Source organism: Ciconia boyciana, chromosome 19 (genome assembly GCF_034638445.1).
Source record: "Ciconia boyciana chromosome 19, ASM3463844v1, whole genome shotgun sequence".
Taxonomy (NCBI): Eukaryota; Metazoa; Chordata; class Aves; order Ciconiiformes; family Ciconiidae; genus Ciconia; species Ciconia boyciana.
The window spans coordinates 9279023-9294647 of record NC_132952.1 but is presented as its reverse complement, the minus strand read 5'-3'; the positions used below and the strand labels follow the sequence as shown (position 1 = coordinate 9294647).

Below are 15625 nucleotides of genomic sequence, written 5' to 3'. Positions count from 1 at the left end.
TGGGCAAGGAGCAACTGCTACAAAGAGAGGTGGGGATACCTGTCAGCACATGAAAGATACATTTGCAGCACTTCCTATCCATACCTGACTTTATGTATCGTTTAGGGAAGAGCGCTTGAAGCGGCAAGTCTTGCTGCCACCTGGCACAACTGCGCTACCCACCAGTAAATCATAACAGCAGTCTCCTGAGTTTGGAATAAAACAAAATCATTGTTCACTTGTTTCACATTTAAGAAAAAAACATGGTTCATTAAAACAGTTTTAATGAAAAAATAAAGTTCTGAATTAAACTATAATTATACATGGCTGAAAGTGATGAACTAAAAGAATGGAGATGGTTTTTTTTTTTCTCTGCTGATACTGTAACGTGCTGGACTTGTCAGACACCATCTATTGGGATAAATCTGAAAAGGTAACAGAACAAGAGTCAGTCACATTGATTAGTATCGAACCTCTGTGAAAAAGAGGCAGTTCGCTTGGCCGTTTGCCATTTCTCCCATAAAAGCTTCAGGAATGCGTTCCACGGAGGTCCAGTTGAATTGCAGACACGCTGTAAACACAGAGAGACCAATTTTCAGAGCAGGTCCAGCCCTTATGCAGCTTGTGACCAGGATCTTCCAAAGCCTGTTTGCAGAGTGAAATGGCAGCATTTGAGAACTTTGGTTATTTTTCTGGCTGCAAAGAACAGTCAGGCAGCTGTTGGGGGCAAGTCTTTGGCAAACTCCTCAGTGGTTCCACATAGCTTCTGGAAGGCAGCGTACCACGGTCATGGTCTTAAGATTTTACAGAAGCTGGAACTGGTTTTCAGAACCCAGAGTCAGTTGTTGCAGCTCGGTGGAACAGGATTTTTCTAAAGAAGCAGGACTGAAGAACAGTTGCACGTCGTGCAGGGGCGCAGGCACGTCATCCTGACCCGGGCCAGCAGACCCTTCACAGCCCCGCGTCCCACGCCGCGGAGCCGCAGGGCACTGCAGTGCTGGACTGTCTGCCTGAAGCTTTGGCAGCCCTGTGCCAGACGTCCGAAGGAGGGTACCTGACTGTGCACTGGCAAGGCCCGCGGTCATCGCCAGGATGCATCTCCTGATGAGCCAGTACTCGGATGAGGCGGTGGTCTAACTCGGTGTATGTGCAGGACTAACGTGGACACATTCCTACCGGTACGGCTAGTCTCACTTCGGCCGCGGTACCAGCCAGTGACTCCCCTTGCCTCACGGTCTCACCAGACAGAGCACACGTTGTTCATCAGGCATAAATTCAGAGAAATACCTCAAAACATAAGCCGAATTTGTGCGATACATACGGCTCGCTCTGGTAATCGAGGAACAACGCCGCCATCTCGCTGGCCTTGTGTACGAGCCCTGACTCCCTTGTCACGTTTCTGAACAGATTTCCCTTGGGCTGAGGCCCCAAGAAGTCCCGTTGAGGGACGGCAGCGTTGGCAGGGACCTCGGTGCTCTCCTGTCCTCCCCCGCACCGGATGGATCTTCATTGCACTTCATCTTGCTAGCTGCATAGCCTGCATTTGCTTTTATCTGTATAATTTGCAACCAATAGGTTAAAGATTCCGGGTTTTTTATTACAAATCCAGACTCAAAAAACAAAAGTCAACTCAGCTGTAGTACTTGGATGGAAATGATCAAATCCCAAACCAGACCTGCCAGGTTCTAAGTTTACTATGGCCCCTTTTACAGTCCACATTTGAATTCTGGGCTGAGAAAAGGGACAGTCATCGTCTTCTTAAAACAGCACCTTAGAGTTTAACGAAGGGCCGGGAAACGGAGCAAACGGTATCCCCCCCCATACACACATTTGAGCCGATCATGCAAAACAAAGTCACGAAAAATCACCGTTAAGAAGAGACCTTCTAGGAAGAAATCCGATGTCACTAATCCCCAGCACTGCCTGTCCAGAAAGAGGGCTGCTCTCTTCTTTTAAACGCGCCGGTCCCTCGGCGCAGGAAGAAGTCCTGTTTTCACTTGAACGATGCCAAATCACACAACTCCCCTACTGCCCGGGCCCGCTGAAGAGGAGGCAGATCGCGCAGAGGTCGGTATGCATTGACGCTCACTCCTATGGAGCCTTAGAATATCTAAGATTGATATATATGGACAAATGGGCAGGTATAATATTACATTAAAATTAAAACACGTGGCCATTTACTTTTCAGACTCTTCACACAGACTCCCTCCTCCTCCACCCTCTTTGGAGGAGGAGGAGTTTCCTAGCACAGAGAAGGTTTGCAGTTTCCCGATGGGATGAGAAAACATACGTGGCAAAGGTATTATACATTCCCCAGACATCACCCAATTCATAGCTGTAACCGGACAAAACCCCACCGAACCCAGAGAGCTTAGTCTCTCCCTTGAGCTAATCGGTATCTAGCAGCAGTTTTGACCAGTCGGCCTCTTCCAGCCCCGGCTGCCCACAGCTTGGCGATTCCTCGTCCCTGTTGGCGCAGGCCGGCCGGGCAGCCCTTCAGCCTGAGCAGCAGCAGTTCGGGGGAGCTCTCCCCGGCCTCCCGGCCGGCGTCCGTGGCTCGCCCGCCCGCCCAAGCAGCGCACCAGCACGCGCGTCCCTCCCCTAGTCCAGAAAGCGCCTGCGCGAGCCCGTCCGGGAGCGGTTCGAACGGCGAATGTCAAACTTGGAGTCCCGGCACTTCTGGCATATGTAGACCTCTGGGACGTTTGACTTGCGGATCTTGGCGCAGGAGAGGTGGATCCAGGTGTGGCACTCGTTACACTCGATCATCGGCCGCCCGGCAAAAGGCTTCATGCAGAAGCAAGTGACTAGGTCCCACGAGTCGTCATCTGCAAAGAGAAATGGCAAGCTAAATTTTTAACAGCCAACGCCTCTCACCGGCACCGGGAATTTACTCTCCTTTTGCACTAAATTAACTCCCTGGGTTTCAAAGACAGGCACTTTGCTGATTTTTCCAGTCTTAAGAGAAAGTAGTCTCTCTTGCGTGGGAAGAGACTCCCAGCAGCACATGAGAGGCCATAATCCAGGAGAGGAGAACGAGCTGCTTCTATAAAAATCGCAGTTTTTCACTCAAGTTTATTGCAAAAGCAGCCGACCAACCCCCCACCCCAAAAACCCAGCCACTACTTAATTCTGCCCAGGCAGCGCACCTTGGCATTATCCTCATGCCACAAGAGATCGGCAACAGCACCACCACTTCCACCTGGCTAATCCTCTTTCAACGGCGAGGCCACCTACCCGAATCCACCATGATGTCCTCGTCATCGCCGGTGCCGTCCTCATCCCGAAAGACCACCTGCTTGCCCTGCCGAATGACCGTTCGTTTGCCCACGCTCTGGATCTCCACCGTCTGCTCGGCCGTCACGGCAGGGTAGGAGACGCTGGAAGGCGTGTCAGAGTCCCACACCGAGCAGTGCTCGGTCGCAGACTGAGGGTCACCCTCAGACGAGGGGCTCATCGGCGTCTCTACGTAAGAGTCCTCCGCTTCCAGCTCCAGCAGCTTCTCCTCGTAGTCCTCCTCCGCAGACACCTCCGTTTCCCTCCTCTTCAGCTTTTTCTTCTTCCTGATCTTATCGATCTGCTTTCGCTCCGGCAGGAAGTTGCCAGGTTTTGCCCGCTGGAACAGGGAACCGTACGGTTTCGCGCGCTTAAGCTGACTAAAGTTCTTTCTGTTCTTGGCGGGCAGGGAAACGGAAGAGGGGATGTCATTGAAGCGGGGATCCCAGCTATCGCTGTCAATCGTGCCTCCGGTGCTGTTGGGAGGGCTGGGGCTGTTCCTCAGCGGCGTTTCCTGGAAAACGTCAAGAAAGCACATAAAAGCATTAATTCGGAGCCGACTCGCGTGCGGCGCCGAGGCGCTGCGCCCTTTCCCCCGCGGCGCTGCCTCGCAGGGCCCATCTCGCCCAAGTTCAAGCTCCCGCTCTCCCCGCACGCCGCCCCCTAACCTGCGGCCCCGGAAAGGCCGAGGGAGCGATGCCAGGACCCGTACTTTTTTCACCCCGCCCAAGAAGCGGCCACCCATCCCGTCGCTTAAAGCCCTCCCAGCTGCTCTAGTTCCCCCTTTTGTTTCAGGGATACGGCGCGGAGGCGTCGCCTTCTCGCACCGGCTGGTTTTGCAAAAAAAGCCCCGCAGACGCTGCTGCGGAGGGCGCCCGGGCCGCCCCGCGGGAGCCCCCGGCGCCCGCTGCCCCTCACCTCCTGCGGGTAGGGGATGTAGCCGGCGTAGGCCAGGACGAAGGTGCAGAACTTGTTGAAGTCCTCCACGGTCCGGTGCCGCCGGGAGGCGGGGGAGAAGTCCTGCGGGGGAAGGGGAGGGGTCAGCGGCGGCCGCGGGGCCGGGCACGGCCGGGGCGGGGAGGGGGAGAGGCGCCGCCGCCGCCGCCGCTCCCGCAGCCGGGCCCCGCCCGCCGCCGCTCCCCGCGCCGCCCCACCCCACCCCCGCGGCGGCGGCAGCCGGGCAGCGCCGCCGCCCCCCACACGCCCGCCGCCCCCCGCTCACCCCCTCCCCGCCCCGCACCCCCGGGTTCGGTACCGGGCCCTCAGGCGGGCCGCCCCCCGCGGCAGGACACGGCGGGGCGCGCCGCCGCCATTCCTCGCCCCGGCGCTCCGCGCTCGGGCGGCACAAGATGGCTCCGGCCCCGCGGCGGGGCGGCGGCGGGGAGCGGGCACCGGCGGCCGGGCGGGCCGGGCCGGGCCGGGCCGAGCCGGGCCGAGCGGCGGGAGACGCCCCCCCCCCCCCACCGCCACCGCCACCACCCCACGGGGCCCCGGCTCACCTCCGGGGCAAACGGGGAGGCGCAGGAGTCGGAGTCCATGTCCCGGCGCGGGAGGCGGAGGCGGGGCCCGGGCGGCAGCGGCGGCGGCAACCGGGCAGCGCCGACACCCGCGAACCGCTCGGTACCGGCGGGAGGCGGCGAAGGGGCGGCCGCCCGCGCGGTGGCCGCCGGGAACGGTAGTCCGCCCGCGCGGGGCGCGCTGGGAGCGGTAGTCCGCCCGCGCGGGGGCCGCCGGGAGCCGTAGTCCGGGCGTGCGCGGTGGCGGCCGCGGGGGCCGCCGGGAGCGGCAGTGTGGGCAGGGCCGCTGGAGGGCGGGGCCGGGGCGGCGGCGCGGAGCGGAGCGGAGCGGTGAGCGCGGGGGCTGCTACGGGGCCGCTGCTACCGGGGCGCGGGCCCCGCGGCTGAGTCGCGGTAGGCCTCGGTGGGAGGGGGTGGTCCTCGGCGCACCGCGGGGCGGGGCCCGGCCGGGGGCGGGCAGGGCAGCCGCTCCGCGCCAGCTCGTGAGCCCCGAGCCCCGGGCTCCGCTGGGAACGCCCCTCCCCCCCCGCGGGCACCCGGCCCGGCCCGGCCCGGCCGAGCCCTCCGCGCTCCCGGCGGCGACAGCTGCTTCCCTTCCCGCCGTCCTCGGGAGCGCGGCCCGCCCCGGCCGGTCGCCCGGCTCCAGTCTCGCTCCGCCCCGCCGCGGCCTCGCCGCTCTCCTCCGCCCCTCTCCTCCCCGCGCCGTCTCCCGGCCGTTGTTCCCGGCGCCGGCCCGAGCGGTGGAACCCGGCCTCGCGGCCTTCCCTCTCTGGCCGGCCCGTTGTAACCGGCCCGCCCGCAGGGCGAGCGCCCGGCTGCGGCTTGGGCCCCCAGGTGCCGCCGGGCCCAAGGCGGGTCCCGGAGAGGGACCGGGAGCAGCAGCCGTGGCTTTGGGGACCGGCTCCCCCGCTTCTGTGAACCGCTTTCCCTCGCGTCTCTAACGGTAAGCGCGGTTCGCGCTCTGTGTGGAGGAGCCCTTCGCACCCCTGCGTGCTCTGCTGAGTATGACGTCGGTTACGTAGCGCCGCTGCATCCAAAAAGGCTGAAAACGCCACGAGTTTAGCGAAGAAGAATTTGGTTTAGTCCTACGGTATTTATTTGACTGGAAGCGATTAGCGAGCTAGCTGGATGCCAGCAGAGACGGGGAAGCCTGGCAGGGCAGCAGCCGTAACGCTCCTGGCCAAAAGGCTGGAGGTCTCTGGATTTCCGTAGCCGAGCCTTGCCGATACCTCTCGATAACTGCTCGATAACGGGCAGGGCCGGGGGGGGCAGGGAGAGTGCCTCCGGGGAACACCCCCTCGGCGCCTCGCTTTTGAGGAAGACCCCGCTGTCCTCCTCAATTAGCGGCCGGGGGCTGCTCCCGTGGGCACCCCACCCGAGAGACGAGGCGCCCGGGGGCTTAGGCGCAACGTTCACAAAGCTATCGGGTTTACAAAGCGCTGCCCAGCTCTTGCGAGGCTGCCTTAATCCTGGGAAACTTCAACACGGGCTTCTTAAAGTTATAATTAGACTAAGCAGGGAAGGCTGCTGGCAGCACCAGCACGTTATGCAACTGCCGCTCCTCCGTGACGGGGAAGGACGATGTTTTCGAGGGCTGTTTAGTTTATCCCGCTTCCTGGCCAGAGGACGTTTTTCCCTGTGCTAATCCACCTTTTTCTTTCCTTTTTTTTTTTTTTTTCTTTTCTCTGTCCCGCAAGCAGCTCTCGGGGTTGAATCCCAAGGGGCTCCGCGCAGGGCGTGACACAGCGTGTGCTCTCCCACAGGCACGGCATGGCGGCGAGCACAGGCAGCAGCAGCGGTGGGACGGCGGCAGCAGTGACGGGGGAGCCGGCGCACGCGGTGTCGCTGCTGCGGGGGCTGAGCGCGCTGCGAGCGGAGCGGAGCCTGCTGGACGTGACGGTGGTGGCGGGCGGCCGGGAGTTTGGGGCACACCGTGCTGTCCTGGCCGCCGCCTCCGGCTACTTCCGCGCCATGTTTGGCGGGGCGCTGCGGGAGGCACGGGCCGAGCGGGTGCGGCTGCACGGCGTGGAGCCCGAGTGCCTGGCGCGCCTCCTCGACTTCGCCTACACCGGCCGGGTGGGCGGGCTGGGCCCCGACATCGCCGAGCGCCTGCTGCGCGCTGCTGACCTGCTGCAGTTCCCTGCCGTCAAGGAGGCCTGCGGCGCCTGGCTGGCACGCCAGCTGGAGCCCGCCAACGCCCTGGACATGCAGGACTTCGCCGAGGCCTTCGCCTGCCCAGCGCTGGCGGCCGCTGCCCACCGCTTCGTCCTGCGGCACGTGGGCGAGCTGGGTGCCCAGCTGGAGCGGCTGCCGCTGCCGCGCCTCCTCTCCTACCTGAGGGACGACGGGCTCTGCGTCCCCAAGGAGGAGGCCGCCTTCCAGCTGGCGCTGCGCTGGGTGCGCGCCGACCCCGCTGCCCGCGCCCCACTGCTGCCCCAGCTCCTGGCCCACGTCCGCCTGCCCTTCGTCCGCCGCTTCTACCTGCTGGCCCACGTGGAGGGCGAGCCGCTGGTGGCCCGCTGCCCACCCTGCCTGCGCCTCCTGCGCGAGGCTCGCGACTTCCAGGCCGCCCGCCTCGACCGCCACGACCGGGGGCCCTGCGCTCGCATGCGCCCCCGGCCCTCCACCGGCCTGGCTGAGATCCTCGTCCTCGTTGGCGGCTGCGATCGCGACTGCGACGAGCTCGTCACCGTTGACTGCTACAACCCACGCACTGGCCACTGGCGCTACCTGGCCGAGTTCCCCGAGCACCTGGGCGGGGGCTACAGCGTCGCTGCGCTGGGCAACGACATCTACGTCACCGGTAAGGCATGCGGGGCACAAAAGCGCCAGTGTTGAGATTTCCATTGAAAATACGTGGGTTCTAGCAGCGAGACTTGGCTTTTCTCGGGGTAGCATGGAGTCTGAAACCCTGCTTGGGCTCAGTACAATGGCAGCCTGAAGACAGGCAGAGGGACTCCTGGAGTCGGTGCTGGATTTAGCAGCTGGTCTCAATCCGGGAGGTATTTTGTCATGACTCATGCTCCTGAGCACGTGGGCAGAAGTCACAGATCTTGCACTGGTAGAGCTTTCTAACCACTCACTCTGGGGGACAGGAGTGACTTCAGAGGGTTTTGGATTTCTGTCCGTGAAGAAGGTGTTTGGGTTCAGAGCCCCGTGAATCACAAGCCAAGCGCGTGCTGAGGCAGAGGCATGTCAGAAAGCCCTGGGTTCCTCAGCCAGGCAGTGCCTCTGAGTCACGGTACCTTCCCCAGCATGAATCCTGCCTCCTTGTAGTCCGCTGGGACTATAATTACTTCTGTCAAGGTGACACGGATGTGTAAATTTGGCTGTTAAAATCTGCATGTAGATGCCTCCTTTGGACTACGTCCCTGAAGCTGGAGCGGCAGCCCTGTGGTGGCTGTAACAAACCAAGGCCTGGGAAACCAGGCGCTGCAGAACAGCTTGCTCTGGGTGTGCAGGACGCGCTGACAAAGATTTGAAGGGCAGGTCAAGTGCAGGTGAACAGAAAACTGTTCATTCTCTAGCCACGAGCAGAAAACAAAGCTCTGCTATAAATAAGGGCAGAGTTGTAAAAATGATGGGCTACCACACAGCTCATTTGTGTGGACGCCCTTACGTCCCGTGGGAGCTTTCTGGAGCAATCCCAGGTGGGTCTGGGGGTGCCGATACCGCCGGGAGCCCCCTGCTTCGGCGAGGCTGCTGCTGGCGGGGATCTTCAGTCGTTCTGCTTAGTGTCAGTGTCACAGCGCGGGCAGCGGGGAGGGTTGGAAGGTTTCCGTGCTGCCAGCGGTTAACGCTGCCTTGGCAGCTGGTGCTGGTGAGTGTTAGTCTCTGCTACGTCACAGCAGCTTCTGGATAGCGATGGAGTGGGGGTTGCAAAATGGGGAAGAAAACGGTTATTTGGAAGGATGGAGGTAGTCAGACCTGGGAGACTTGTTTTGAGTCGTGGCTGAGTACAGACTAGGAACAACATGGGAGAAATCCTTCCTGGCTTGCTGAGAAAGAAACAGTGCAAAACTTCATTAAAGTCCTCGCAGTGCACGCTACTGTGGTCCCCCAGTACTGAAATATTTTCATAATGTATGGCCCTGGGAAGCAGAAAAGCTGGGGGGGGTATTAAGAAGATGTAGCTGGAAGACATAACAAAGATCCCGGTCCCGAGCCAAGCCCTCTCCTCCATCGCCCCATAGTACTTCCCTTTGCGAAACCACACTTTGAAATGTGGCGTGCTGTACTGCAGGAGGATCGGACGGGTCGAGGCTGTACGACTGCGTCTGGAGGTACAATTCCAGCGTGAACGAGTGGACGGAGGTGTCTCCCATGCTGAAAGCCAGAGAATATCACAGCTCCACGGTCCTGGACGGGCTGCTGTACGTGATCGCCTCCGACAGCACGGAGCGCTACGACCACTCGGTGGACAGCTGGGAGGCTCTGCAGCCCATGCTGTACCCCATGGACAACTGCTCCACCACCTCGTGCCGCGGCAAGCTGTTCGCCATAGGCTCCCTGGCTGGCAAAGAGTCCATGGTTATGCAGTGCTACGACCCCGACAGCGACCTCTGGTCCCTCGTGAACTGCGGCCACCTTCCTCCCTGGTCCTTCGCCCCAAAGACCGTCACTCTCAACGGCCTCATGTACTTCATCAGGTGAGTAGCAGGGGTGATGATAACCTCCCTCCCCACGTCCCCACGAGGCAAGCCCAGGGTTTTCCCGGGAAGGTGTGTGGATTTTGCGGGTGGTCGTAGGAAAGCACGGCAGTGCTTCCTCCGATGGTGCAGGTGGGTCTGTAAACTGCCACACCTCTTTCCTTTACTTCTGTTGTAGCTAGACTTCAAAGAAATGCACCTAAAATTGTGTAAAAATGTCTGAATCTAGACCCACGGGCTGGGCAGTAGTCAGGTATAAATCTGTCTGAAGTCAGCAGCGCTGCTTGGAAATAGACTTCTCGGTTTTCTTGGCTTCTGGTTCAACCCCCCTTGTTGCTATAAATAAGCGAGTAAGCTCCAAGAAGACGTTAAACTGTAGCGCAGGAGAGGACATCCTCTGTCTCAGCAGAGATAAGAGCACTGAAGATGAAATGATTGGTCACTATTTTTAAGCGCCTTTCCAAATTGGGACTTAATTACCCATCTGAAGCTGTCCTGGTGGCGCAAATGCTTCGGTTATCCACTTAATTAAAAACAAACGGAAAGGCATGCTAGCACTGAAGCATTTCATCTTGTTGTGTTGACTTTGAGCAAACGTAGACTTCTGTGATGGCCTGCAGGCACTTTTCTTTTTTTAATCTCCTCTTGGCTTTGCATAAAGCAGCAACTTCTACCCGAGACCTTTTATTTGATTCATTTGGGTTCGGCCGAGTGTCTCGGTTCCTGGCAGTTGTTTGCAGACAGCAGGTTGAGTCACCTGGTTTTCAGTAAATACTGGCAGGGGTGTTCTAGCTATTCGGCTACTTGTCACAAGCCGATTCCATAGGACGCTTATCCGTTTAAAATAGCGATGATTGACACTTCAGGATTTCTGATTACTCATGCATCTGCAGGAGTTAATGAGGAGACTCTCGGGGTCAGGTTTTTCTCCCCTCATTTCACGTGCTGCATTTGGACTCCTGCTCTGTGAAAAGCTGTGAGATAATCTTCGGAGGACAGAGGAATAGGTTACGAGTAGAAGTCACAAACTCATTTTTTGGTTAATTTTAATAGGTCAGGCTAAAACTTCTGACTGACAATCCCCTCTAGTGGGACGAGTTTTATAACTATAAATACGGCATAGCAGCGAGGCTTAGGTCTTCAGCTGCATCCTTCTCAGAGCTAACTCTGAGGTGGGAGAGGAGGTCCCGGCTTGACTGTCACCAGTGCCTGGAACTGCCTTTGCCCCTCGTTTCCCTTCCAGGCCAGTGGGGTTTTCAGCTTCGTACCTGGAAGTATTTGACTCGCCTGCTGCCGTTAGTTACGGGCAGCGTTGTGAACAGCAGCAGTTCTTCCAGGTACAAACGGCTTGGCAGCAGTGTTCAAGTCCCAAGCACTGTGTCCCAAGGCAGGTACCAGCTCTTGTTCTGAGCAGTTCTCAGGAAGAAAGGTTGGTCTTAGTGCAGCTCTGTGGGGCTTGGAGCGCTCGCTTACACGTGCCCCCGTAAAGACGTTTCATTCAGGTGAATATCAGTTCAGTTCCAGGTACATCACAAAAGTAACTCAAACTAAAGAAACTGGTTTTAAAGTGCGTATCGTATGGGAACCTTAAGAATGCTTGTCCAGACTGTAACTGGAAAGTCCCACGGCACGCACCTTGGCTTCGCCGCAGGCTTAGCAGATGGATTTCTAGGTGTAATGGTTTGCTAAACAGACACTGCTGTTGTAGGTGAGATTTCTCATTTATTTTCACTCCCTCCCTGCTCAGATTCGTGTCAGCAATCAATAGCGATACCTTCTCACCCGCACAATGCATGGCAATGCGCGATGTCGCGACAGAGACAAAGACAATAAAATATTCCTTGCAGCCTTTTGCATCCGTCTGTAACCGGACTGTCTTGGAGTGACTGACAGCACTTCTCCGGCTGCCCCGACCTTGTCCTCTTTGCATTCTTGTGTCAGCAGCGCGCATTTCTGCGTCGCAAACGTCCCTCACCTGTCGCTGTCGCCCTCCCGTCTCGCGAGCGGAGCCTTGGGGGATTACACCGCCCCCGCCAGCTCTTCTCTCAGAGTCCTCCGGCCCATCTAAATTTGGCGTTGGCAAAAAACTCAAGCAGTAGGGATGCCATTACTTTGAAGTGTATGGAGGTTTAAGCCTCTCCAGAACAGCAGTAATTTTTCTTCCAGACCCTGAAGCTCTTGGCACCAAAGCCAGATCGGTCTGTGAAATGCAGGCTTGCAGAAGCTTAGTCTGCGAACACACCTACCGTAGATGCAGACGTAAAAAAAAGACTAGGTTTGAGAAAGCTCTCGGGATTGCACAGTGATTTCCGACCCAGCAGTGGGGTAGCTGCGCGCTGGACTCCGAGTGGGGCTCACAGTCTGGAGCAGCTCACCCCGCCGTCTCGGGTAGAGCGACCAGCTTAGGGTGGCAGAAAAAGTGCGTGCTGTCAGCTTGCTCTGTCCCCGGTTGTCTTGTCTGCCTTCCCTCCTAGGCAGCATCCTAAAACTCAGCGTACACCAGAAAGCAGAGAGCGCGTTGCTTTGCCTGTAGAGCTCAGAAGGGGCGTTTGGGCCCTTTGGACGTAGGTCACTGGCACTGAGAATGAGAGACGTGCTCCTGCGCTAATACGTGGTACGTGCGCAATGTCTGTGCCAGCCTGCTTCGTGTGTAGGGGTGCGGCAGAGAGGTCCAGGCGTTTTCTGGGGTTGAACATCACTGCTGGCGCAGGAGAAGCCCACGCTGGAGGCTGGGGTCTGCATCGAGACCTGCGCCTTCGTACAGGAACCCTTTGGTCTCCAATATACGTAGCGGGAGCGGAGCAGAAATGCTCACAGCGGCATTGCAGGCTGTTGAACTGGGAGCTTCACAAGGCAGGAGGTTTTTAGAATGCAGAAGAGTAATTTTGTATTATCTCCCACAGAGACGACTCGGCTGAAGTGGATGTTTACAATCCAGCGAAGAATGAATGGGATAAAATCCCTGCCATGCTTCAGGTAGGACACTTACCGACCTACTGGATGCCTTTTAGTGTTAAAAATTGGCTTAATTTACCTTTGGAAAACAAGGTGCTCTTTAGATTATAACCCCTTGCGCACAGAGTGCATTTAAGCATATCGCAGTCACTTGGAAGACAAAACCCTGGCCTGTGATTGCGTATCCGGGTGTTCAGCCCAGCACGCAGGAGCTGGGCAGAGCTAGAAAACTCTGTCTCCTCCCGGTGTTTGGGCAGCGCTGGCTTAGAGCCAGAGGCAGCAGCTGGTGGGTGCTGAGCCCCGTCCACGCGAGCGGTTGCAGGACAGTACCCGACACCTTTATCCTCTGCCTAATTGGGCAAAACCCTCCTTTCTAATTGTTGTGTATATTTATTTTTAAATTGTAGGTTCACGTTGGGGGGAGCGTGGCCGTGCTTGGCGGGAAGCTCTACGTCTCCGGTGGCTACGACAACACGTTTGAACTCTCGGACGTCCTGGAAGCCTACGACCCCGAGACGCGATCGTGGAGCGTGGTGGGCCGACTCCCTGAGCCCATCTTCTGGCACGGCAGCGTCAGCATATTCCGGCAGTTCATGCCGGAAACCACGCAGGAGGACGACGGCATCACGCTGGACAACACCATCAACTTGAACAGGCAGCGCCAAAACCTTCACAACCAGAACCTTAACGAGCTTCGTTAGCAGGGGAAGGCGCTGTCCCCCTGGCTGGACGCGAGTTCGTTATCCAGTATTGCTTTGAAAGAAGGCAGAGGCAAACCGGTGCTTGGAAACAAAAATGTACTGATTGTAGAGGGAGTGAAAACTCTGGATGTTTGAGGTGCTGTTGCGGAACCGCAGCCGGCAGACAGCGAGGCCTCCGCTGCGGCGTCCCTCGGCCCTTCTCTGGGGCGGGAGAAGGTGCTGTGCTGCCCGCAGAGGAGACCCGAGAGGTGAACCCTGAGGAAAGCGATTGCATTGAACAGCACCGCAGCATCACAGCTTACGGCCTTTGGTCAGACGCCTTTCACTGGGAGCTCCCTCACCCCGTAACGCTTCGTTTGCCACCAAGCTCCTTTCTTCAGTTTCTTTTTCGGGAGGGGTCCGTCTGGTAGGACGGTGGTCTGGACCCCCACCTCTGTTCTGTGCCTCGGAGGAAGACAAACCTCCTGTGCACGTCTTCCTCTGCATGGTTGGAGCGGGAAGGGCCTTCCCACGAGAGCTGGAGGTCTGTTAGGGGCGAGAGGTTAATATGAGAGCACGGCCCGTCCTGCCCTGTCGCTGTGGTCCTCCGTTCCCGTTCACGCCTTCGGAAGGAACAGTCCTGTAGCAGGGATCTCGCCGAGGCTGGGTTATGAAGCTTCACCTTTCCCTTTGAACTTCCATTCTCTCTCTATTTTGGTGGGGTTTTTTAAGTGGCAGCATTTAAACTTTTGCAGGTGTTTGTTTTCCAACCCTTCCTAGCAGAGCACTTTTTCCTTCTAAGAAGAAACACCCTTATTTATCTTTTAATCGCATTCTCACAACTAGATTGTTTTCATTGCTGATCCCCCCACCTGCGCCCTCCTTTAAGGGGAAGGGGAGAAGCGAGTACCCCTCTTAGCTGGCCCGAGGAGCGACTCCTGGGGCTGGCCGCTGCTGCCCTCGGGGAGGAGCCGTTCTCCCTTCCCGCTGCGATGGGGCTTGTTGGTAGCGGGGCTGAACTAGGCAGAAAAAGCTGCTGCTTGTGGCGAGGGCTGTTTGCCGTCGGTTCTCCTGTGCCGCGCTCTCGGCCGGCACGCTGGGTTGGGCAGATAGGCCCCGTGCAGCATGGGTGAGTTTTTATTTCTTCACCGTTTTAAAGGAGCGAATTCGGCATTGTACTACTTTAGAGAAAAAAAAAACCAACTTACCGGGAAGGGTGAGCGCAGCTTCCTCAGGACATTCACCACAGGCTTGCAGAATTGCTGGCGGCGTTTAGATGCCTGGATGCGGAATTGCTTTTCAATGCATCGCCTTGTGTGAAGGAACCCACCGGACCTTTGGAGGGGTCTCGTGCCTGTCGTGCCTCCGGTTTGCAGCTCTCGGGATTTGGGCAATTGGAAAATGCTGCTGAGGTGTTTTGGTGAAGGTGTAGGAGTTAGCCAGGGTGCTGCGGATTGAAAGGTAGCTATTTTAGGGGGTTTTTTTCTTCTTTTTGTTTGGGGTTTGCTGGGTTTTTTGGCCTGTGTAGGATTTGCCTTTATACTCGCCCAAGTGACCTAGCTCGCTTGGGCTGTATTTGCTCTGTCTACCTTAGCTGAAGAGAAGCTGCGTGCAGTTTACTCGTGGAATGTTTCTTGAACAAGCAAACAGCTAAAGCAAAGGTACGGCTCACCCGAAAACGAGTGCCGCACCTTTGAGAAAACTGTAAAGTGTGGCAACGGCTGAAGTGTTGGCTGGACACGTTCGCTTTTTCCATCTTTTGTTTTTAACCAATAGGAAAAGAATTTGAATTTAAACTTAATTCAGAGATGGAAAGCCTGTATACTCGGTTGCGCACCTTCTGGCCTGCCCTTGGATTGAGTAGCGTCAGAGCCCCAACTCCGCAACATCAGCGTCTTCACAGCTTTAAAAAAATCTGTTTTGCCTTGAATGCTATTTTACGCCACGCTGCTCAGCTGTGGAACGCGGGAAAGCCGCTCGTGAAATCTGGGCCGTTCTCCACCTCTGAAACTTTGACAGTGCCTTGAAACGGCCGCGCGCCGGCGGAGGATCACAGAGGGGCCTCGCCAGCCTCTCGGTTTGAAACCCTCCGTGGCGCTGCTGCGGGCTGGGGTGCGGCGGGCCCCCCCTTTGGCGGAGGATCCAGGCGGGGGGGAAGCGCAGGGGCCCGTGATTCGCGGCAGCTCTTTCGTCTCTGGGAGTAACGGGCATGTCCTGCCGCGAGGCCAAAACGGCCCGTCCCCGTGGCGCCGCGTCGTGCCCGGGGAGAGACGGCATGCGCCGCGCAGCTGAACTCGCGTTGCAGACTGAAGTATTTATGCTGAACTATAAATAGTACGCACGCTCTGTCTTACTGTAGTGCTCGCTGCTGGACCTGCCACCGCCAGATTCCCCGACCGGCTGAACAGCTACGGATCTGTATTTATTTTTTGTAAAATTCATTTGGTGTCCGAATCTTTGAGTACAGTTTAAATACCGTCCTTTGAAACAAAGGCATTTTACATTTACAGATAATGTATTTTTATTCTCATAGTTCGTTTTTAAATTACTTGCAGCAGTCAAGTTAAAT

At 57.6% G+C, this 15625-nt stretch overlaps 2 protein-coding genes across 11 annotated transcripts; one reads left to right on the top strand and one right to left on the bottom strand.

The window, feature by feature from the left end:
* Window positions 1-232: 232 nt before the first annotated feature.
* PHF13 (PHD finger protein 13) lies at window positions 233-5057 on the bottom strand. Of its 3 annotated transcripts, XR_012045830.1 has the most exons (5): window positions 4755-5051; window positions 4174-4275; window positions 3217-3769; window positions 1862-2807; window positions 233-1532 (listed from the first exon to the last, which is right to left on the bottom strand). XR_012045830.1 is itself a non-coding variant. In XM_072884112.1 (4 exons), the coding sequence occupies exons 1-4, from the start codon at window positions 4791-4793 to the stop codon at window positions 2581-2583; spliced, it is 921 nt and encodes a 306-aa protein (XP_072740213.1). In that variant the 5' UTR covers window positions 4794-5047; the 3' UTR covers window positions 1848-2580. The 3 variants fall into 3 exon arrangements, 2 of the variants coding, with proteins under 2 accessions (XP_072740213.1, XP_072740212.1); XM_072884112.1 differs by lacking the exon at window positions 233-1532 and having other exon boundaries at window positions 1848-2807; window positions 4755-5047; XM_072884111.1 differs by lacking the exons at window positions 233-1532; window positions 4174-4275 and having other exon boundaries at window positions 1848-2807; window positions 4755-5057.
* KLHL21 (kelch like family member 21) lies at window positions 4063-15606 on the top strand. Of its 8 annotated transcripts, none has more exons than XM_072884107.1 (5): window positions 4063-4182; window positions 6536-7575; window positions 9016-9421; window positions 12325-12397; window positions 12784-15606. In XM_072884107.1, exons 2-5 carry the CDS (start codon window positions 6543-6545, stop codon window positions 13075-13077), a joined length of 1806 nt encoding a protein of 601 aa, XP_072740208.1. In that variant the 5' UTR covers window positions 4063-4182; window positions 6536-6542; the 3' UTR covers window positions 13078-15606. The 8 variants fall into 8 exon arrangements, with proteins under 8 accessions (XP_072740208.1, XP_072740204.1, XP_072740205.1 ...); XM_072884103.1 differs by having other exon boundaries at window positions 4082-4216; window positions 12784-15604; XM_072884104.1 differs by having other exon boundaries at window positions 4160-4182; window positions 6473-7575; window positions 12784-15604.
* The last annotated feature ends 19 nt before the right edge of the window (window positions 15607-15625 follow it).